The sequence below is a fragment of the Thalassophryne amazonica genome, chromosome 13 (assembly GCF_902500255.1).
Source record: "Thalassophryne amazonica chromosome 13, fThaAma1.1, whole genome shotgun sequence".
Taxonomy (NCBI): Eukaryota; Metazoa; Chordata; class Actinopteri; order Batrachoidiformes; family Batrachoididae; genus Thalassophryne; species Thalassophryne amazonica.
In genome coordinates, this window is record NC_047115.1 from 71,732,274 (window position 1) to 71,755,576 (window position 23,303).

General features: G+C 45.9%; 1 protein-coding gene across 1 annotated transcript in view; it reads right to left on the reverse strand.

The window, feature by feature from the left end:
• The window catches only part of si:dkey-192p21.6 (uncharacterized protein LOC565246 homolog), a 97,936-nt gene that overhangs the window by 71,568 nt on the left and 3,065 nt on the right, over positions 1 to 23,303 (reverse strand). Inside the window, exons 2-6 of the mRNA XM_034185532.1 lie at positions 18,952 to 19,073; positions 13,347 to 13,453; positions 10,932 to 11,001; positions 10,792 to 10,858; positions 5,626 to 5,632 (exon numbers count right to left, since the gene is read on the reverse strand). Of these exons, the coding sequence (XP_034041423.1) occupies positions 5,626 to 5,632; positions 10,792 to 10,858; positions 10,932 to 11,001; positions 13,347 to 13,453; positions 18,952 to 19,073 (373 nt within the window). The remainder of the gene's footprint in view (positions 1 to 5,625; positions 5,633 to 10,791; positions 10,859 to 10,931; positions 11,002 to 13,346; positions 13,454 to 18,951; positions 19,074 to 23,303) is intronic.

Consider the following 23,303-nt stretch of genomic DNA (forward strand, 5'->3'; position numbering starts at 1 on the left):
GAAGAGTCACATTTATCGTCTGTCCATATGTTCCTCTGCTTGGCTGTGTGTCCCTCTCTTTGTCATCTGTCCCTTTATCTGTTCCTCTGTCTCTTTGCATGTCCATGTGTTGCTGTCTGTCCATCAGCCCCAGTGTCTGGTCATCTGGTCTCCTGTCTGTTCATCTCTCACTGTGGTTGGTCTTCTGTCATTCTGTCTATCCATCTGACCATATAACTTTTTGTCTGTCTCTCAGTGTGTCCATCTAGCCCCATGTCTGTCCATCTGTCCCTCTGCTTGGTTTTCTGTCCCTCTATTTGGCCATATGCCTCTCTGTCTCTCCACACTATTAAAAAAAATTCCAAAAAAGTTGTTTTTACAGAGAAAACTGGCAGCTGTGGTTGCCAGGATAATCCTGTAAAAGATATAGTAAAAATATGTAACTACCTTTACAGAAAAGACTATAAATATTACAGTATGGATTTTTTGTAATTTGCAAACAAAATTAAAGGAGAATGGGGTAAAGACCAGCCTTGAACCAGCGATAATCTGTTGAGGAACCAAGCGCAGTATTGTGTTGTGTGGGCCGCTGAAGAGGAGGTACTGCTGGCCCACCACCACCAGAGGGCGCCCTGCTTGGAGTGCGGGCTCCAAGCACGAGAGGGCGCCAGACCTAGAAGAAGTCACAGCTGTCATTCATCCCCTGCCCCAGCTGTCACTCGTTCATCATCATCACCACCATAAAAGCCGGACTGCAACTCCACCTCCTCGCCGAGAAATCGACTACCATTCCTAAGGTAATCCTTCTCTGCAGTATTTGGATTAATCCACGTTTTGATCTCTGTTTGCAGCCGTTTATTCCTGTGGGACAGTTTTGTCGGAGTGGCGTGTTGTGGGAACCGCGACGTCTTCGCCTCCCACTCCCTCCAGATAAGTGACTGACAGGAGCTGCTTGAGTGTATGATTGGAGGTGGAGGTGCTCCCTCCCATCAGTGTTGGACTGTGTATTACTGAGTGTGCGGACTCACACTCACACATCCTGTTTTTGCTTTCTGCCAGCAGTGCCAGGGTCGACAGCCGGGAACAGAGGCCACCTGGGGACTCGGGACTTGGCGGCTCCGGTGTTCTTCAGACCGTTGGTGGTGGAAGCCGTGTGGAGTACGGCTTCTCTCTCGTCGGGGGGGTCTCCTATCTTCGAGCCTGCCACACGTCACCTGGTGCTAATTGACGGTGCATATTTTCTGTGTCTTTTCGTTGTGTAGCGTCACAACATTAAATTGTTACCTTTTGGTTTAGTCATTGTCCGTTCATTTGCGCCCCCTGTTGTGGGTCCGTGCTACGACACCTTCACAACAGGATTTCTCGGCCATCGTCATGGACTCCGAGGGGCGTCAACCCGAGCTTGAACGGCCAATGGAAGAACCAGGAGTGCAGGCGTCAGCAGGAGGCGTGTTGAGTGAGCTGCAGCAGATCTTAACCGCCTTCACGGCTCGGTTAGACTTAGTGACCGAGCAGAATGTCCTCCTTAATCGGAGGGTGGAGGCTCTCACCGCCAGGGTGGAAGCGCACGAGCAGGGCGCTGCTGCAGCCGCTCCTCTGGCTGGTCCTGGGCCTGTATCAGACGTTCCACTGGTCGTTCAATGAACCCCCCCACCGTCCCCTGAAGCATACATAAGCCCTCCGGAACCGTACGGGGGCTGTGTCGAGACGTGCGCGGACTTCCTCATGCAGTGTTCGCTTGTCTTTTCACAGCGCCCTGTCATGTACGCATCAGACGCTAGCCGGGTGGCTTATGTGATCAATTTGCTTCGAGGAGAGGCACGCGCATGGGCTACGGCGCTTTGGGAGCAGAATTCACGGCTCCTAACGTCTTATACTGGGTTTGTACGGGAGTTCAAACAAGTGTTTGATCATCCCAACAGAGGCGAGACCTCTTCGAACGTGCTGCTGTCGATGAGACAGGGGCGCCATAGCGCAGCCCAGTATGCAGTCGACTTCCGCATCGCGGCAGCGAGGTCCGGCTGGAATAACGTTGCGCTCCACGCCGCCTTTGTAAATGGACTGTCACCGGTCCTCAAGGAGCACCTACTGGCTAAGGAGGAACCACGGGATTTTGACAGGCTTATTGATTTAGTTATACGCTTAGACAACCGCTTAAACGAGCATCGTCGGGAGCAGGCCGGGGGGCGTGACCGGGCACGAGCCGTCCCTCCTCCTTCCGGTTCCGACAAAGTGACGTCGTCCCCACGCTTCACTGCCAGAGAGCTCCGTGTGGCTACAGCTCCCCCTGCTGAGGAGGCTATGGACACGAGCAGGGCCAAAGTAAAAACAAACATCAGACAAAGGAGACTGGCCTGCGGGGAGTGTTTTATCTGCGGCTCATGTGAGCACATGCAGAGGGACTGCCCTAAACGGTCAAACTACAACGCCCGTCCTTAGAAACTGGGCTAAGGGTGGGCCATAATACGCACGCGGGAAAACCCCGCAAATCTGCACGAATCCCAGTAACAATCCTGAGTGGGGATTTAACCCTTCATGCCCCAGCACTATTAGACACAGGGTCGGAAGGGAATCTGCTGGACAGCAGATGGGCAAAGGAAGTAGGGCTCCCCCTGGTGGCTCTGCCGGCACCATTGCAGGTGCGAGCACTAGACGGCACCCTACTTCCATTAATCACACATCAGACTCAACCAATGACTTTGGTTGTGTCTGGGAATCACAGGGAGGAGATAGTGTTCCACGTCACACCATCTACTTCCCGAGTGATTTGGGGCTTTCCATGGATGGTAAAGCACAATCCCCGGATTGATTGGCCGTCTGGGGTTGTGACGCAGTGGAGCGAAACCTGCCACCGGGAGTGCCTAGGATCCTCAGTTCCTCCCGGCACTACGGCTAATGAGGAGGTCAAAGTCCCCCCCAATCTATCGGCGGTGCCAAAGGAGTACCATGATCTTGCTGACGTTTTCAGCAAAGATCTGGCACTCACTCTTCCCCAGCACTGACCGTATGATTGTGCCATCGATTTGGTCCCGGGCGCTGAGTACCCGTCCAGCAGGCTGTACAACCTCTCACGTCCGGAACGCGAATCAATGGAGACCTACATCCGGGACTCCTTAGCTGCCGGGCTGATCCAAAACTCCACCTCCCCGATGGGTGCTGGTTTCTTTTTTGTGGGCAAGAAAGACGGCGGACTCCGTCCATGCATTGATTACAGAGGGCTGAACGAGATCACGGTTCGCAACCGATACCCGTTGCCCCTGTTGGATTCTGTGTTTCCGCCCCTGCATGGAGCCCAAATTTTCACTAAATTGGATCTTAGAAACGCGTACCACCTGGTTCGGATCCGGGAGGGAGACGAATGGAAGACGGCGTTTAACACCCCGTTAGGTCACTTTGAGTACCTGGTCATGCCGTTCAGCCTCACCAACGCCCCCGCGACGTTCCAAGCTTTGGTAAACAACGTCTTGCGGGACTTCCTGCATTGGTTCGTCTTCGTATATCTGGACGATATACTCATCTTCTCCCCGGACCCTGAGACCCATGTCCAGCATGTACGTCAGGTCCTACAGCGGTTGTTGGAGAATCGGCTGTTTGTGAAGGGCGAGAAGTGCGAGATCCACCGCACTACTTTGTCCATCTTGGGGTTCATAATCTCCTCCAACTCCGTCGCCCCTGATCCGGCCAAGGTTGCGGCGGTGAGAGATTGGCCCCAACCGATAAGCCGTAGGAAACTACAGCAGTTCCTCGGCTTTGCAAATTTCTATAGGAGGTTCATCAAAGGTTACAGTCAGGTAGTTAGCCCCCTGACTGCCCTGACCTCCACCAAAGTCCCCTTCACCTGGTCGGATCGGTGCAAAGCCGCGTTCCAGGAGTTGAAACGCCGGTTCTCGACTGCACCAGTTCTGGTGCAGCCTGATCCTGATCGCCAGTACGTAGTTGAAGTGGACGCCTCTGACTCAGGGATAGGAGCCGTGCTGTCCCAGAGCGTGGAGGCTGATAAGGTTCTCCATCCTTGTGCCTTTTTTTCCCGCAGGTTGACCCCAGCTGAACGGAACTATGACGTCAGCAATCGGGAACTCCTCGTGGTGAAGGAGGCTCTTGAAGAGTGGAGACACCTGCTGGAGGGGGCGTCGTTGCCCTTCACGGTTTTCACGGACCATCTGAACCTGGAGTACATCCGGACCGCCAAGCGGCTGAACCCCAGGCAAGCCCGCTGGTCTCTGTTCTTCGGGCGCTTTGACTTCCAGATCAAGTACCGCCCCGGGACCAAGAACCAAAAACCAGATGCATTGTCCCGGGTGCATGAAGAAGAAGCCAAAGCGGAGTTGTCAAACCCCACTGAGACCATCATCCCCGAGTCCACTGTCGTGGCCACCCTCACCTGGGACGTGGAGAAGACCATCCGGGAGGCCCTGACAAGAAGCCCGGACCCGGGGACCGGCCCCAAGAACAGACTATACGTCCCACCAGAGGCAAGAGCTGCCGTCTTGGACTTCTGTCACGGGTCCAAGCTGTCCTGTCATCCCGGAGTACGCAGGATCGTGGCAGTAGTCCAGCAGCGCTTCTGGTGGGCGTCCCTGGAAACCGACGTCCGGGACTACGTCCAGGCCTGTACCATCTGCGACAGGGGTAAGGCGGACCACCGGAGGACGACGGGACTCCTCCATCCCCTGCCAGTGCCTCATCGCCCCTGGTCTCACATCAGCCTGGACTTCGTCACGGGCCTCCCGCTGTCCCAGGGCAACACCGTGATTCTCACGATAGTGGACCGGTTCTCCAAGGCGGCCCACTTCGTGGCCCTCCCGAAGCTCCCGACGGCCCAGGAGACAGCAGACCTCCTGGTCCACCACGTCATGCGGCTGCATGGGATACCGTCGGACGTCGTCTCGGATCGGGGCCCCCAGTTCTCTTCACAGGTGTGGAAGAGTTTCTGTAAGGAGCTGGGGGCCACTGTAAGTCTCTCGTCCGGGTACCACCCCCAGACCAACGGCCAGGCAGAGCGGGCTAATCAGGAGTTAGAGCAAGCCCTCCGGTGTGTCACCTCCGCGCATCCGGCGGCCTGGAGTCACCATCTGGCCTGGATCGAGTATGCCCACAACAGCCAAGTTTCGTCTGCTACCGGCCTCTCCCCTTTTGAGGCATGTTTGGGGTACCAGCCCCCATTGTTCCCGTTGGTGGAGGGAGAGGTCGGTGTGCCCTCGGTCCAGGCCCACCTCAGGAGGTGCCGCCGGACGAGGGCTAAGGCCCATGCGGACCGCCGGCGTTCCCCGGCCCCCACATACCAGCCTGGGCAGGTATGTGGCTTTCGACCAAGGACATCCCTCTGTCTGTCGCCTCCCCTAAATTGAAAGACAGATTCATCGGACCATTTAAGATCCTCAAGATCATCAACCCGGCCGCAGTGAAGCTTCGACTCCCGGCTTCACTGCGGATTCACCCCGTCTTTCATGTTTCCCGTCTCAAGTCACACCACACCTCGCCCCTCTGTACTCCAGGACCACCGCCGCCTCCTGCCCGGCTCATCGACGGGGAGCCTGCTTGGACAGTACGCAGGCTCCTGGACATCCGTCGTAAGGGCCGGGGTTTCCAATATCTGGTGGACTGGGAGGGGTATGGACCTGAGGAACGCTCCTGGGTGAAGAGGAGCTTCATCCTGGACCCGGCCCTCCTGGCCGATTTCTACGCAAGACATCCGGACAAGCCTGGTCGGACGCCAGGAGGCGCCCGTTGAGGGGGGGGTCCTGTTGTGTGGGCCGCTGAAGAGGAGGTACTGCTGGCCCACCACCACCAGAGGGCACCCTGCTTGGAGTGTGGGCTCCAAGCACGAGAGGGCGCCAGACCTAGAAGAAGTGACAGCTGTCATTCATCCCCTGCCCCAGCTGTCACTCGTTCATCATCATCACCACCATAAAAGCCGGACTGCAACTCCACCTCCTCGCCGAGAAATCGACTACCATTCCTGAGGTAATCCTTCTCTGCAGTATTTGGATTAATCCACTTTTTGATCTCTGTTTGCAGCCGTTTATTCCTGTGGGACAGTTTTGTCGGAGTGGTGTGTTGTGGGAACCGCGACGTCTTCGCCTCCCACTCCCTCCAGATAAGTGACTGACAGGAGCTGCTTGAGTGTATGATTGGAGGTGGAGGTGCTCCCTCCCATCAGTGTTGGACTGTGTATTACTGAGTGTGTGGACTCACACTCACACATCCTGTTTTTGCTTTCTGCCAGCAGTGCCAGGGTCGACAGCCGGGAACAGAGGCCACCTGGGGACTCGGGACTTGGCGGCTCCGGTGTTCTTCAGACCGTTGGTGGTGGAAGCCGTGTGGAGTACGGCTTCTCTCTCGTCGGGGGGGTCTCCTATCTTCGAGCCTGCCACACGTCACCTGGTGCTAATTGACGGTGCATATTTTCTGTGTCTTTTCGTTGTGTAGCGTCACAACATTAAATTGTTACCTTTTGGTTTAGTCATTGTCCGTTCATTTGCGCCCCCTGTTGTGGGTCCGTGCTACGACACCTTCACAACATATTGACTTGCACCACCATTTTGTTAAATTATGCAAATTAGTCTGACAATGTTGTAGCAATCCCTCGATGGCAAGGAAGATTGTTTCTTGATTGATACGGTGGCGGGTGCGGAAAAGATTTACATCCAGGGTCGTCCTAGAGATGTCTGTGTGTGGGTTTGTTACCGTGGGAATGTCGCTGTACACCGACAGATCCTGAACCTATTCTGAATCCCAGGCGATCGGGGTTTGAGGACCCGCTGCAGCCTTCATCTGCCTTCACAGCCATTGGGTTACAAGCCATCACCTGCCTGATCTGCCATTGAGGACTTCTTGTTTCACCAGAACCCCGTTAGCCATCTTATGTTCAGGGTTGCTGTTGGGCCTTCATGGTTAGCGTAGTGGCCACGGGACATACAAGGTCCCCGATGTATTTCACCCTAACAGGCAATCCCCTTCTTGGTTCATAACCCAGGTATCATGACGTGGATGAAGGGTTGGACTGTGACACCCAGTCTGAGAAACTAATGAACTACAGAATGTGTTTTATCCTATGATATACAGCCTATACAGCCTACTCAATTTTAAGCAGACGTGATTTTTTTCAGAACATCTCATATTACAAGGGATGATTGAAAAGTCTTGAGCCCGACCCAGAAAAGGTAGGGTGTGGTTTTCCAGCTTTAGCATTTTGAGAAACCAACATTTTTCTTGAGAATGTGTGAAATTTTGTCTCACTGGGTAGAATTTTGCAGACACAATATTTCAGTGAAGTGAGTTGGGGTGTGTCAGATTGGTAACATGGACAAAGCTGATGGGCCTGCTGCGATTCAGTATCTCACGAAAAAGGCAATGCACCCAAAGCAGATCCATGAGGACATGTTAATGATATTAAGGGAGGATGCCCAGTCTTATGGTACACTTAAATGCTGGCCAGCTGAATTCAAGAGGGACAGACCAAGCATCGAAGATGAAGCAAGATCCCAGACTTGCCACCTCAACCGATATGATCCAGAAGATCCATGATATGGTCTTCGTTGACAGAAGAGTGAGCGTCACATAGCCAGGACTGTAGGTATTTACCAGAAGAAAGTTCATTCATTTCTGCTGGAAGAACAGGGAATTATGAAACTTTCAGCACGATGGGTCCCAAGGCTTCTCACAGCCAGTCAGTAATGAACAAGATACAAGCTGTCCACAGAGAGTCTTTAGCATATGATTCGTGACTATGGATAAGACCGTGGTCCATCCCTTCGAACCGGAGTCCAAATAACAGTCGAAGTGATGGTAAGACGTGGGTTCTCCCTGCCGAAAAAACCCAAAACTGTCTCTGCTGGACAGGTCATGGCCTCTGTCTCTAGGATGCTGAGGGCATCATAATGGTGGACTATCTCCAGACGTGAGAGACCATTGATGGGGCTTGTTATGTTTCACTTTTGTGATGGCTGCCATGAATATGGATTTGAACTTATTCCCCTGACGTGGCTCCTTCTGACTTTCATCTGCTTCCAAACATGAAAAGGCATCTTGCTGGAACACATTATAATCCCGAAACTGATGTCATATCTGCAGTGGATGACTTCCTTAAGCTCCATAATAACAACTTCCATGAGAACGGTATTAAGGCACTGCAGCGACACTGGAAAAAGTATTATGTTGAAAAATAAAGCATGACAATTCAGTTGAGGTTTCTTCTTGGTCAAAACTTTTCAATCACCCCTCGTAACATACATTGTACAAATACAGTAAAAATGTGGCAATATAATATACAATTGATTATATTTTCATAGTAATCCATGTTGTGAAACAGCATAGTGCTGCACATAGTAAGTGTGCTTATCTTCAAAACGGCATATCCCAGGTTCGAGGCCGCCTGAGGTCTATAGAGGTGGAATTGTGTTTAGAAAAACCAGATCAGCATGTGGTCCTGAACAAAATGGGAGCTGCACAACAAAATCCCATTCAGTGAGACTCAGTGTGCAGTAATTAATAACTGCATTTAAATTCTACTGAAATAATTAGGTTAGAAACAGCGTGATATTGAGAAAAATGCTGTTGCATTTACTGCTTTAAAACTTTAGTGGTTTTTGTAACTTACAACCGCTTTGTACTGTAAAATTTACAGGTTGTTGTCTAACGGTATTTACATATTTTTCCTGTATTTCTTTATAGAATTATTCTGGCAACAGCAACTGCCAGGTTGGGTTTTCTTTTTTTTAACTCTAAAAACTACATTGTTTTTTACAGTATATCTACCCCTCTGTTTCTCTGTCCCTCTGCCTTGTCTTCTGTCCTTCTGATGAGTAATCTGTCCCTCTGTCTGTCAGGCCATGTGTCCCTCTGTATGTCCATCTCTGTCTGTCTCTCGCTTTGAACACATAGAGATGATTACAAGACCTCTTTTACAGACATTACAGGCACCAAATGACCCTCCTAATTAACAATGATTAATTGTGATTAAGTACCTTTAGTGCAAATGTCTTTCTCCTCAAGTGTTGCCACCAGTGCATGCACTAAGCCCTATCATTTTTGACAGAACAGCAATTGATAATCTTGAAATACTTTCTTTTATTTGTATGAGGTTTTTGCACGACCCTCAAATTTCTGCGATGTGAAAATGCTGATAAAGCCAAATGTCCTATTTGTCATATGGGTCACAACTCCTTAAGATCTCGTGCATGTTTGTGTCCCGGGTCATCCTCTGTACTGAGGGATGGTGCCTCTTTTTACATCTTTTTGTGAAGGCAGCATTCAGATGACTCTGGCCTGCTGCCCTCCCAGTTGGATTAAAGCGCCAGAACAGGAAGACACCAGCACTAATACATTATGATGGATCTGCGTGCCATGCAGACAGCATATGGAACACAGAGACATCTTGCTTAGAAGAATGAGAGGAGCTATTCATGCTCTCCAAAAATACACAACAGATCTCGTCATCAGGCATGATGATTGGACAGATATGATGCTCTACTGCTTCCACGTATGTCTGCTGTACAATTGGCTCTGCTAACATTTGTATCAATCATTCTATTAGTGTCTCCCAAATGACTGGAGTGTCAGAGCGAGTTCGGAATCCATCTCAAGCTACGTAGTTGGCCAAGGAAAATAATGCAAAGTAACTGATCGATTAAAGCACCTTTGATGATTGTGAAATGTAGACTAAAGCCTATACCAATCTCCTTTATCATGCTTTGTCACAGGTAATCTATTGTAGACATGGACTTTTCCAAATAACAAATCAAAATATATATATTTGTTCAAATATTGATTAAGTCTGGAGAATATGTTTAGTTAAGTTTGTCTAAGTGCCATTATTTTCCAAATGTTCCCATGTCACAGTGACGGTTTGACTTTCATGTGGCTGCCACTGCTTTTATTGTGAAGTACATTCACTGGGGTTATAATAATAGTAGGGGAAACCTTGCACCTTAGTCTTTGATGTTTTGAGCTCCAAAGTGTGTGCACTAATCTTCTGTGTATCACGTTTGATTCCCATTGTTTAATCAGCTGTCAAGTGAGACTGCAGACATTCCGATCCATGAGACATCACCACGGTGGTGCCTTCCTCATCCAGGAACAACCAGACGCCATTGAATGTGAGCAGTTAGATCAAGACCCCGATGAGGACGACGAGCATGCACATCAGCTTCTCTGAGACAGTTTCTGACAGTATGTGCAGAAATTCTTTGGTTCTGCAAACCGATTGTTGCAGCAGCTGTCCGGGTGACTGGTCTCAGACGATCTTGGAGGTGAACATGCTGGATGTGGAGGTCCTGGGCTGGTGTGGTTACACGTGGTCTGCGGTTTTGAGGCCAGTTGGATGTACTGCCAAATTCTCTGAAACGCCTTTGGAGACGGCTTATGGTAGAGAAATGAACATTCAATTCACAGGCAACAGCTCTGGTGGACATTCCTGCTGTCAGCCTGCCAACTGCACGCTCCCTCAAAACTTGCGACATCTGTGGCATTGCGCTGTGTGATAAAACTGCACATATCAGAGTGGCCTTTTATTGTGGCCAGCCTAAGGCACACCTGTGCAATAATCATGCTGTCTAATTAGCATCTTGATATGCCACACCTATGAGGTGGGATGGATTATCTCGGCAAAGGAGAAGTGCTCACTATCACAGATTTAGACTGGTTTGTGAACAATATTTGAAAGAAATAGGTCTTTTATGTATATAGAAATGTTTTAGATCTTTGAGTTCAGCTCATGAAAAATGGGAGCAAAAACAAGTGTTGCATTTACATTTTTGTTCAGTGTAATTAATCATGTTTGTTCCATCCCAAGAGTAGGAGCATAATACTTACATTATCCACAGAGTACTTTGAGTCTTGGCAGCAAACAGCATTAATACATTTTGATGTACAACGCCACCTGCACAAGGGACAAGTATGGTCTCTCAGGTCATGAAGAGTAATGAGTGAAGAATATGTAAAAACACACTTACCTGTAAATATAGGGTGTCACACCAGATAACAGAGCAATTACAGTGAGGACCAGAGAGGCAACCAGAATAGCTGGATAAAAACAGAGAAAAGGGTCGTGCTTATAGAAGACCATCGGTAGCAGGAAAGAAACATAAAAGCCTAACAGAGGAATGAGCCTGAGTGAACCATCAATTTGGATCTACACTCTTCACCAAAAGTAATGGAACAAGGAGGCCAACACATGTGTTACTGCAATACACAAAGACATTGAAAGATGACAATAAGAAGACAGAGTCTCATCTTTTATTTGTAGTACAGCAGAAAACAGAATATTTACAGAGGAATCCTGCAATGGTGATACAAGCACTGAATTTGGCAAAAATACTCCTTAGACATTCCTCTTTTGAAAAAAATCAACTAGCCACTTGAATTTTCAATAGGCAGCCAGGTAGGGGTCAACTGAAGAATTACAAAAGGGTCAAAATTTAAAAATGCTCCAGTCTTATTGAAAACTATACCACATTATTTGCCTGATTATAAAGAGTCCAAAAAGGTATAGTTTGGACAATCTGTGACTGAATGCTGTGGAGTTATGGGGTAAAAACAGCAAGAATGGTGACAAAGGTCAATTTCAGTTTCTACAGGGGTCAAAAGTTAAAGTTGCTCCAATTTTAGTGAAAAGTGGTGCAAATTATTGGTTAATAGGGTTTTAAAAAGGACTAGCTTGCACCATGTGTCATGCTTAGTTATCATGTTACGGGGTAGCATGTCACATGCCATAGAACCCAATGGGCATCATTATATGACCTTTACTTTAGAGACCAAGAATTCAGCACAGTCAAAACTATTCTATTTATTAATCCGAGTAGCTCAACCAACAATTTGCACCATTTTTTACTAAAATTGGAGCAACTTTAACTTTTGACCTCTGTATAAACTAAAATTGACCTTTATCACCATTCTTTATGTTTTTAACCCATAAATACATAACATTTAGTCATAGATAGTCAAAACTATACCTTTTGGAATCTTTATGATGAGACAAATAATGTGGTAAAGTTTTCAAAATGAATGGCGCATCTTTTAATTTTGACCCCTGTGTAATTCCTCAATTGACCCCTACCTGGCCACCTGTTGAAAATTCAAGTGGTGTCAGTTTGTTCAAGAGTCTAAGGTGTATTTGTGATGAATTTGGTGCTTGCATCTCCATGTGAAGGATTGTTTCAGTTATCTGCTGCACTATTCCTGGTAGTTACATTAAGATGCATTGAACAATGTAGAGCCAAACGCCTTTCGTTTCAGCCCACCCAGTTTTTGTGCAAGCACCAACATTGGAAGCTGTGACTTCAGCTCAATATCAATGATAACCAATCCAAAAGGAGGTTTTTTCTGACTGCAGAGGAAAGAAAACCCATCATCAAAAGGTGTGCAGCCTTTACAGGAACCTCAGATCTGAGGAACTTGCCTCATGTGGACACACAGCGTTCTAAAAAACGCCATCAAGTTCTCCGCGCAGGGAGTGAAACCGCCCCTCTCTCTATTAGTTACCATCACAATAAACCAAAAATGAATGGAAGCTTTTCAAAACAATGAGATTAAGTTCAAGCCATCAATTTGTTTGCTGAAGTCCAACGGACACTTAATGACAGTCGATGCCGTGGATTTCTGTGAAACAATTAAGAGCTCAGCAGGTGACTTGCGGTTTGTGGTGCGATGCAGAATACACTACTAAAATGATTAAAGCCTGGCTGTGCACGTAGATGCATCCTTCCAAGAATGACCTCATGAAGCGCTGCGGACAATCAATCTGAGATGCTGAAGTAAACTTTGAAGTTCCCCAGCAGGGCAGCTCCAACCTGCGCTGAGCTGCTGACCAGACCATTACTTCAGCTGAGCGAGTCCTGTGGGGAGTTTGTATAATCACCGGTCTGCAAAGCTAATGGAAGCTCATCATAGTGTGAGGGGTGCAGTCACACTGACCGTATATCTGCTCACATAATGGCTACTTGGCCTTAAAAGTCTGATCTACAATATAATCTGCAATATTGTTAAGTAGAGTGTACATTATGGAGAGAGACGCTTTCAAAATCCCATTACACCCTAATCCTTCCACACTCCCTAATGTATTACCCACAATCCTCCACTCATGGAGCCAGGCCTTCAAAACAAACAGAAAAGCTTTCGTTTCATCCCTTTTCACGAAAGCATGTCTTATCTGATCAATACGCATCATGTCCCAGGAGATGCATAAGAATTACTTCTCAGTGGTTCTCATCTTTGCTGACTCGATTAAGCGGAGAGCGGATCAAAGGTGCAGCCCGAGCGCGGACACGGGTTTCTTTACTATCACCGTCTCTCACCGCACCAGTCACTTTGACTCTCATTCGGTAATGACTGCCGAATTTTAGCGGCACACATCAGAGCTGTGCACTTACGCAGGTGTGCATTGTTTGGATGTTTGTCCACAGTGTGACTGCAGTGGGCCTCCAACATCCAGATCCAAACAGAGTAGTGTCCACTTTCACCGTACGCCTGACTCCACCTGCACCCAAAGACACAGGGCCTTTAAAAACATGAGAAATAAATGTGCACAAACCTGGAGAGAATGCAAAAAAACACGCTATTTTGCAATTTTTTTAAGTGGTGTACAATTTCCTGTCTCCACCCATTTGTAGCAATACACTACGAATTAAACAGTTAATTTGTAAAATCCCCAATCTCACTTTTTTTTTTATTTCCTGGCCATAGTTCTTTGTATTCTCATCCCAAACTGCCAACGCAGTCCGGCATTTCACACTGAAGTGAGCACAGAAAGTAACCTTGAGGACATCTGAGGAAATGTGCTTTCACTCTATAGCCTCAAATTTTGCCTTCCCTTTTACCATCATTACAGTCATGTTGTGTTTGGGGGTCATCTGAGTGATAGCCGTGACAACTTTACAAATAGACAATTCAACACTCACTATACAGCCCAGTCTCACACTTTTTTGTGATCTCATCAAGAAATGAGTCACATTTTTGTGATGCATGTATTTTTTAGTTGTTTTTTTTTTTGGATTTCTAACCCTACCCCTTCCCCTAACCATAACCACCACATGATCCACCCCCGCCCCCCAGTGTCACCCCACATTTCGTGAAACAGTCACAAAATTAATTCATGACACTGTCAGGAAAATGTAGTGCATTTCAAGAGGATATCACAAACCAGTAGATTAATTCACTTTTTGTGATGCCATCAGGAACTGGCCTGAGATCGGATTGTACTATACAGACACTGATGGCCATTTGAGGGCAGTGGATTAGCTCGACAGCCGGCCCTGAATTGGGCCAGATACTGGCCTCTCTCTCCTAGCCTATGATTGGTTGGCGGCCAAGACGCTGATGTCAGCCCATGCATCTGCCTCACGATGATGTGGCGCAAACGCTGCTCTCCTATTGGTCATTTAGGAGTGGAAAATCTCACTCCAAAATGGAGGCCAGTATCTGGCCCAATTCATAGCCAGGCTGGTTGTCGGGCTAGGGAGCGGATATGTGAAACACTTTTGCATTTTATGGTAAAAGCAGCAAATATTGGACATTATTATCACTTTACTGAGGCGTTGCTAGGCTGGTATCGTAGATTTACTTCGACGCTACTTGACTATACCCGCCCGCTGTGTGTAAACAAATGACGTCATAGCGAGCGCAGCCCAAGAACTGTCCGCAGAGGAAAAGATAAAAAGGCAAGAAGTGTGTGTTGGTCCCAATATGGATATTCCGGATGATTTTCTCATGGATAGTACGACAATGAACAGCAGCCAATTAAGCAGCCACCTTGATGAGGATGCACTGCCGAATTCGGAGAGCAGTGCGCGCCAGCCGACACGATAAAAGTTAAAGTGAGCGAACTTTTTATGTACGCGTTACGTGTTGTGTATTTAAGTAAAGTGATAATAATGCAAATAACATGCTGTTGTCGTGTGGTATGCATTTTAAGAGGCCCAACATTCATGGCCAGTCACCCGCAATGACCGATATTCGCCCTCGTCTAACTCGGGCATATATCTGTCATCTGTCGTGTTATTGCATTAGTATTGTTTGATATATAATTTAAAAAATGATATCATACCAAGCTGAACTATTCCACAGGTATTCTATTACGATCGCCCACGATCCAGAAAAAGTGTGAAAACGGGATGAAACGGCTTACACAGGCATGCCTCCTCTCCAGGCTGGCTTATAAAGCGGATAACTCATCCGCATGAAAACACAGTTGTATGCAAAAGTTTGGGCACCCTTGTCATTTTATTGATTTTAATACATTTAGCGCCATTTACTGGAACACAAAATTGGTTTGGTAAGCTCATTGACCCTTGACCTCCATACATTTGCACATTGTTTTTGTGCAAATATTTGCTCATTTTGAAATGGATGCCTGCAACACGTTTCAAAAAAGCTGGGACAGTGGTATGTTTACCACTGTGTTACATCACCGTTCCTTCTAACAACACTCAATAAGCATTTGGGAACTGGGGACACTAATTGTTGAAGCTTTGTAGGTGTAATTCTTTCCCATTCTTACTTGATGTACGACTTCAGTTGTTCAACAGTCCGAGGTCTCCGTTGTTGTATTTTGTGCTTCATAATGCGCCACACATTTTCAATGGGCGACAGGTCTGGACTGCAGGCAGGCCAGTCTAGTACCCACACTCTTTTGCTACGAAGCCACACTGTTGTAACACGTGCAGAATGTGACTTGGCATTGTCTTGCTGAAATAAGCAGGGATGTCCCTGAAAAAGACGTTGCTTGGATGGCATCGTGTGTTGCTCCAGCATGTGTTGCACTAACACACCCCCATACCATCACAGATGCTGGCTTTTGAACTTAACGCTGGTAACAATCTGGATGGTCTTCTTCCTTTTTTGTCCGGAGGACACGATGTCCATGATTTCCAAAAACAGTTTGAAATGTGGACTCATCAGACCACAGCACACTTTTCCACTGTGCATCTGTACATTACAAATGAGCACAGGCCCAGAGAAGGCAGTGGCATTTCAGGATGTTGATGTATGGCTTTTGCTTTGCATGGTAAGGTTTTAACTTGCACTTGTAGATGTAGCGACGAACTGTGTTAACTGACAATGGTATGGTAATGGTTAGGGTTCAAATTTGTCAGCAATGGGTAACCACGTCACGAAAATGTAATGCATTCTGTGACAGTATCATGAAATAAAAAATGTGAGACTGGGCTGTGCTGCACCACTAACATTCCAATAATTACAAAGTAGATGGTAGATGCTATTTCATTTCTACTTTGACAAAACACACATAATTTGATTTTTGTAACTTCCAGTATTACTTGTTGACTTTCATTCATTCTTTCTTGAACAATTTTTTTAACGGGATCTCTTCTAAACAAAGCAATTATGAAAACTGAGGAGGGCACTCAGAGGCTTGATTGGTTACTACGGGTTAATATGATTGGACTTGTAAACTGTGAACTTCTCTTCTACATAGGAGGAATGGGCGTGATGCTTGTACACATCTTTGGCTACCTGCGTTCATCTTGCATATTTAGGTGCAGAGTCCTTCATTAGTCTCCCATCCACAGATCATGTTCTTGCATCTCAGAAAAGCACTCTGACTCAGTAGGTGTGTCTCAAACATCCAGCTGTCCAAATATGAGCTTTTGTGACATACATCACAAAAGTCTAAAACGAGTTGTTTTAGGCCAAAATTGTATTCATGACCAATTAATTTCTATATGCACTCATGCAATTGTGAAACCAGGAGGATGTTTATGACATGGTTTTGAGGTGACGTGGCACAGAAGGTAGTGGGACCCAAATACAAAAACCTTACAGACAGTAGAGTTGAAATTGAAAGGCTTTATCGGTCAAAACAAACTGGGATTCGGTACACAGTAAGACAGTGAATGATGCAGAGGTACAGGTAGTCGGCAGACAAAGGCAGGCTTAGATCTTTTACACAGGCAGACAAAGTAAGTGGCAGAAGCAAGACAAGGTCACAAAACAGAGGTGGGTTGGTACACGGCAAGACAAGGCAGAACTATGAAAAAAGGCTGGTATGAGGACTGTGAAAATCAACGAACTGGCGAGGCTCGAGTGAAAACAGAGGGCTTAAATAACCAGGGTGGAAATGAGGAAAGTGAGAACGGGTGTGTTGGAAGAATCAGGAAGGGGGCGTGGCAAACAGTAGAAACAGGAAAGTTCAGGTGGGCGTGACTAAGTGCAAAAAGACTGAACAGCAAAAACCAAAAGATTATCCTGATGAAGAAAAAAACAGAAAGGACAAAATACACAGACAAGTGCAGTGAGACAAAGACAAAAGAAAACAGAGAGAGAAAAACCAGCTGAACAACATAACATGCTAATGGAAAGAAAATACCGAAAAAAATAATAAATGTTAAGGTGAACGGACAGCCAGAAAATAAAAGACTAAGACTAAACTAGAACGGAACTGACCATGGCTAAAGTATAAAAACTAACAAGAACAAAATGTCAAAACAACCTATAGGCTGCTACTACTGAATAACAGATAATACCAAAATGACTGAACAGAAAAATAAGTGATGAACTGAAAACAAAACCAGAGACAAAAATTATACTTCACAGAAAAAGCCAGACTAAAGCATAACACAAGAAATGAGATAAACAGAACCAAACTAAGACTGAAATGACTAAGGTAACAATAAATTAAAACAATATGGCAAAACAGCAACTAAGACAAAACTACACAATAAATGAATGATGAACAGAAAACAAAACCAATGATAACATGAACATGGCGAGAATACAAATACAGATGTACAGAACAAGAAGCAGGGATCAATGCAAAACTCATGACAGGAAGCCCATCAAGAGCAGGATCATGACACTTTAAAATGAAACCCCAACTACATTTAACTGTAAAAGGCAGACTAAAAAAAAAAAAAAAAAAAGTCAGATTTTGGACAATATAACCCCTTTAAAAAGTCTTGTGTCCTCCAGTTTGTCGAGACGCTCTCCAGAATGTAAGGTAATCTATTCCGCGACAGCTCCAATCTTTTCACCAAGCTGCTTGGAAATTGGATGTCCTACTGTGATTGTTTTCCTTTTATTTCCCTTCATTTGAGCCTCAGAGGGTCAGAGGGTTTGGTCTTTGCTGCAGAGTGCAAAACGCAGTGACAGACGCTGAATTTTCTGAGTCCGATTATGTTTTGTGTTTTCTGCTCTAAACCTTTTCTTAGTAATCTGCCAACAAAACAACAGGCAGAGGTGAAAACATCTCCTACGCTGGTGCTGTTTTCATCTCTGAAGTGATATTTCTAAATAACTGTTTGCAATCTGCTGCTGCTGCAATTTTCCTCCTGACCCCACTGAGAAAGGTTCAAGTCTGCAGGGTCAACCCCCTGCACCTGTGAAGCTCAGCAGCACCACCTGGTGATCATAACCCTGATGTGCATCCCAGAGCCGTCCTCATTGTCTCCATTTACAAAGGCCCAAAAACGAGCATCACGCCCTCGCATTGATCCACTGCTGGGATTATGTAGTAGCTATCAGTCAGAGAAGGTTTTTTTCAAAGGAGAAGAGGAAATCAATAGGGGCACGGCCTGCTTAGAGACCTCAGCATTGATTTTAAGAGGCAAGAAAAAACCTATAGGCACGCTGGAAGCAAACCCATGTCCCCATGTTTACAGGTGACTCCTAAACGTAAAGCTCTTGTCTAATTTTGTGTCCGTTCTGACTGACTGTCACCTCTGCTCAACATCACTTGTGACGCTTCCGCAGGAGACGAACCTTTAATCGGCCTCTTTAATCAATATTAGCATGTCAGGTCTTATTAACCCCAAAAAGGCCGCTGATCAATACCCGGCAAGGAAGTTTAAGAAAAGGCATTGCTCAGGAAGCAGGTCAGGGTCCCTCCCCCGGCCTGTAAATAACGGGGCTGACTGCTGATGCCACCCCTCCACATCATGTCAGACAGTTAAGAAATACGAAGCAGCTGCTTCACCTTCCTGTAAGAGAAATAAACAGCTGTTTCGATAATAAATTGTTTACCTGCAGAGGCTTACATTCCCCATTTCTGAGTCCACGCGCAGAGTCAGTGTAAATTTAGTGGATATGACCACAGTTGCGTTGTGGTTGTTGGCTTTCACACTGACCAGATGCTGTTCCACACACTGAGGAGGGAAAAACACAAACTTTATTCCACCTTACAGCCAAAGCCTCAAAATTCTAGTCAAGGAAAGTGATTCCTTATTCCTTACATTTATTTATTTTCTTTTCTTTTCTTGTGTACACTGCATCAAGACATCTGAGATGTTTTATGGTAAAATCTCACATTATGGAGATGGTCACAATTTACAGACAGAGGGCCCTATCTTGGCCTCTACCAGAGGGCTTGCCTCTACTGGTGGTTGGCTCTCACTGCGGTATTGTATCACTTCCTGTTCCGGAGCACAGCGGTGTTTTGCTGTATCTGTTAGCTGTTTAATCTGCGCAGTTAGATTGATCTAGTTAACTAGATAACGATTTGTTTCACAGTGTAATCTTCACGTGCCTTAACTAAAGCACTCCCTCTGCTGAATCACCTCTAAATTATTTACACATTATTCACTTTGTGTGTTTTTAGGAATCCGCTAGCTTAGCGCAGCTACTAGCTCTTACCCGATTTAGCATGGCGGCTTCTCCTGTCTCTCCTGCACTTTTCTGCTCTGGGTGTGAAATGTTTAGTTATTCCTGGGCCTCCTTTAGCAGTAATGGTACTTGTAATAAGTGTAGCTTATTCGTAGCTTTGGAGGCCAGGCTGGGCAAATTGGAGAAAATTCTACAGCTAGCCAGGCCCCTGTAGTCGGTGCGGACCAAGGTAGCTTAGCCGCCGTTAGTTCCCTTCCAGCAGATCCCGAGCAGCCGGGAAAGCAGGCCGACTGGGTGACTGTGAGGAGGAAGCGTAGCCCTAAACAGAAGCCCCGTGTACACCGCCAACCCGTTCACATTTCTAACCATTTTTCCCCACTCGGCGACACACCCACCACGGATCAAACTCTGGTTACTGGCGACTCTGTTTTGAGAAATGTGAAGTTAGCGACACCAGCAACCATAGTCAATTGTCTTCCGGGGGCCAGAGCAGGCGACATTGAAGGAAATTTGAAACTGCTGGCTAAGGCTATGCGTAAATTTGGTAAGATTGTAATTCACGTCGGCAGTAATGACACCCAGTTACGCCAATTGGAGGTTCTAAAATTAAACTAAACTAAAATTAACATTGAATCGGTGTGTAACTTTGCAAAAACAATGTCGGACTCTGTAGTTTTCTCTGGACCCCTCCCCAATCGGACCGGGAGTGACATGTTTAGCCGCATGTTCTCCTTGAATTGCTGGCTGTCTGAGTGGTGTCCAAAAAATGAGGTGGGCTTCATAGATAATTGGCAAAGCTTCTGGGGAAAACCTGGTCTTGTTAGGAGAGACGGCATCCATCCCACTTTGGATGGAGCAGCTCTCATTTCTAGAAATCTGGCCAATTTTCTTAAATCCTCCAAACCGTGACTATCCAGGGTTGGGACCAGGAGGCAGAGTTGTAGTGTTACACACCTCTCTGCAGCTTCTCTTCCCCTGCCATCCCCTCATTACCCCATCCCCGTAGAGACGGTGCCTGCTCCCAGACCACCAATAACCAGCAAAAATCTATTTAAGCATAAAAATTCAAAAAGAAAAAATAATATAGCACCTTCAACTGCACCACAGACTAAAACAGTTAAATGTGGTCTATTAAACATTAGGTCTCTCTCTTCTAAGTCCCTGTTAGTAAATGATATAATAATTGATCAACATATTGATTTATTCTGCCTTACAGAAACCTGGTTAAAGCAGGATGAATATGTTAGTTTAAATGAGTCAACACCCCCGAGTCACACTAACTGCCAGAATGCTCGTAGCATGGGCCGAGGCGGAGGATTAGCAGCAATCTTCCATTCCAGCTTATTAATTAATCAAAAACCCAGACAGAGCTTTAATTCATTTGAAAGCTTGACTCTTAGTCTTGTCCATCCAAATTGGAAGTCCCAAAAAACAGTTTTATTTGTTATTATCTATCGTCCACCTCATCGTTACTGTGAGTTTCTCTGTGAATTTTCAGACCTTTTGTCTGACTTAGTGCTTAGCTCAGATAAGATAATTATAGTGGGCGATTTTAACATCCACATAGATGCTGAGAATGACAGCCTCAGCACTGCATTTAATCTATTATTAGACTCAATTGGCTTTGCTCAAAATGTAAATGAGTCCACCCACCACTTTAATCATATCTTAGATCTTGTTCTGACTTATGGTATGGAAATTGAAGACTTAACAGTATTCCCTGAAAACTCCCTTCTGTCTGATCATTTCTTAATAACATTTACATTTACTCTGATGGACTACCCAGTAGTGGGGAATAAGTTTCATTACACTAGAAGTCTTTCAGAAAGAGCTGTAACTAGGTTTAAGGATATGATTCCTTCTTTATGTTCTCTAATGCCATATACCAACACAGTGCAGAGTAGCTACCTAAACTCTGTAAGTGAGATAGAGTATCTCGTCAGTAGTTTACATCCTCATTGAAGACAACTTTGGATGCTGTAGCTCCTCTGAAAAAGAGAGCTTTAAATCAGAAGTGCCTGACTCCGTGGTATAACTCACAAACTCGCAGCTTAAAGCAGATAACCCGTAAGTTGGAGAGGAAATGGCGTCTCACTAATTTAGAAGATCTTCACTTAGCCTGGAAAAAGAGTCTGTTGCTCTATAAAAAAAAGCCCTCCATAAAGCTAGGACATCATTTTCTTCATCACTAATTGAAGAAAATAAGAACAACCCCAGGTTTCTTTTCAGCACTGTAGCCAGGCTGACAGAGTCAGAGCTCTACTGAGCCAAGTATTCCTTTAACTTTAACTAGTAATGACTTCATGACTTTCTTTGCTAATAAAATTTTAACTATTAGAGAAAAAATTATTCATAACCATCCCAAAGACATATCTTTAATTCTTCAATCTTTAATCATTAATTCTAGAATAGAATTTAAAATTCTTCTTCTTACTTATAAGATTTTGAATAATCAGGTCCCATCTTATCTTAGGGACCTCATAGTACCATATCACCCCAATAGCGCGCTTCGCTCTCAGACTGCAGGCTTACTTGTAGTTCCTAGGGTTTGTAAGAGTAGAATGGGAGGCAGAGCCTTCAGCTTTCAGGCTCCTCTCCTGTGGAACCAGCTCCCAATTCAGATCAGGGAGACAGACACCCTCTCTACTTTTAAGATTAGGCTTAAAACATTCCTTTTTGCTAAAGCTTATAGTTAGGGCTGGATCAGGTGACCCTGAACCATCCCTTAGTTATGCTGCTATAGACTTAGACTACTGGGGGGTTCCCATGATGCACTGAGTGTTTCTTTCTCTTTTTGCTCTGTATGCACCACTCTGCATTTAATCATTAGTGACTGATCTCTGCTCCCCTGCACAGCATGTCTTTTTCCTGGTTCTCTCCCTCAGCCCCAACCAGTTCCAGCAGAAGACTGCCCCTCCCTGAGCCTGGTTCTGCTGGAGGTTTCTTCCTGTTAAAAGGGAGTTTTTCCTTCCCACTGTTGCCAAGTGCTTGCTCACAGGGGGTCGTTTTGACCGTTGGGGTTTTTCCGTAATTATTGTATGGCCTTGCCTTACAATATAAGGTGCCTTGGGGCAACTGTTTGTTGTGATTTGGCGCTATATAAATAAAATTGATTTGATTTGATTTGATCTTCTACACACCACACAGCACGTCATTGGTACAGGTACAGTTGTTATTTTCACATTCGGTGCCCATGTTGTGTAGGTATACACAACATGGGCACATACAACTGTATCTAATCTAGAGGTAATTTAATAGTGTAGTACTTTGTTCAAATGGCAAGAACAAGAAAAACATAGCCCAAAAACACCATTATATATCATTATATAACATCATATATACGTATATTCAGTGTTGCCACAGTTACTCTGAAAACGTAATCCAATTACTGATTACTGATTACTCCTTGAAAAAGTAACTTTAGTTACTTTAGGACCCCTTCACACATAACACTACTAAAGTCACCTAGTGCACAAAGGAGGAATTGCATGCCAGTCATGAAAAATCGGAGCTGCCTCCAACACCTCGTACACCTGTCGCTACAGCTATTCACGCACACAAGCGGCAGAAAGACTGAGAGTGTGGGTCAGATTCCAGGTGACACACGAACATCTAATACTAGTCGCAGAGCACTTAGGAAATGTGTGGCCATTCACGCTGTCAGCGTGAAAATAGTGAGCAGGCAATCACTTTCAAGCTGGCTGTGAAATTTGTTTAAGTGCTCCCACGAATGTGGCGTTGCCAAGTACACATGTGATGTGCCAGAGTGTCGG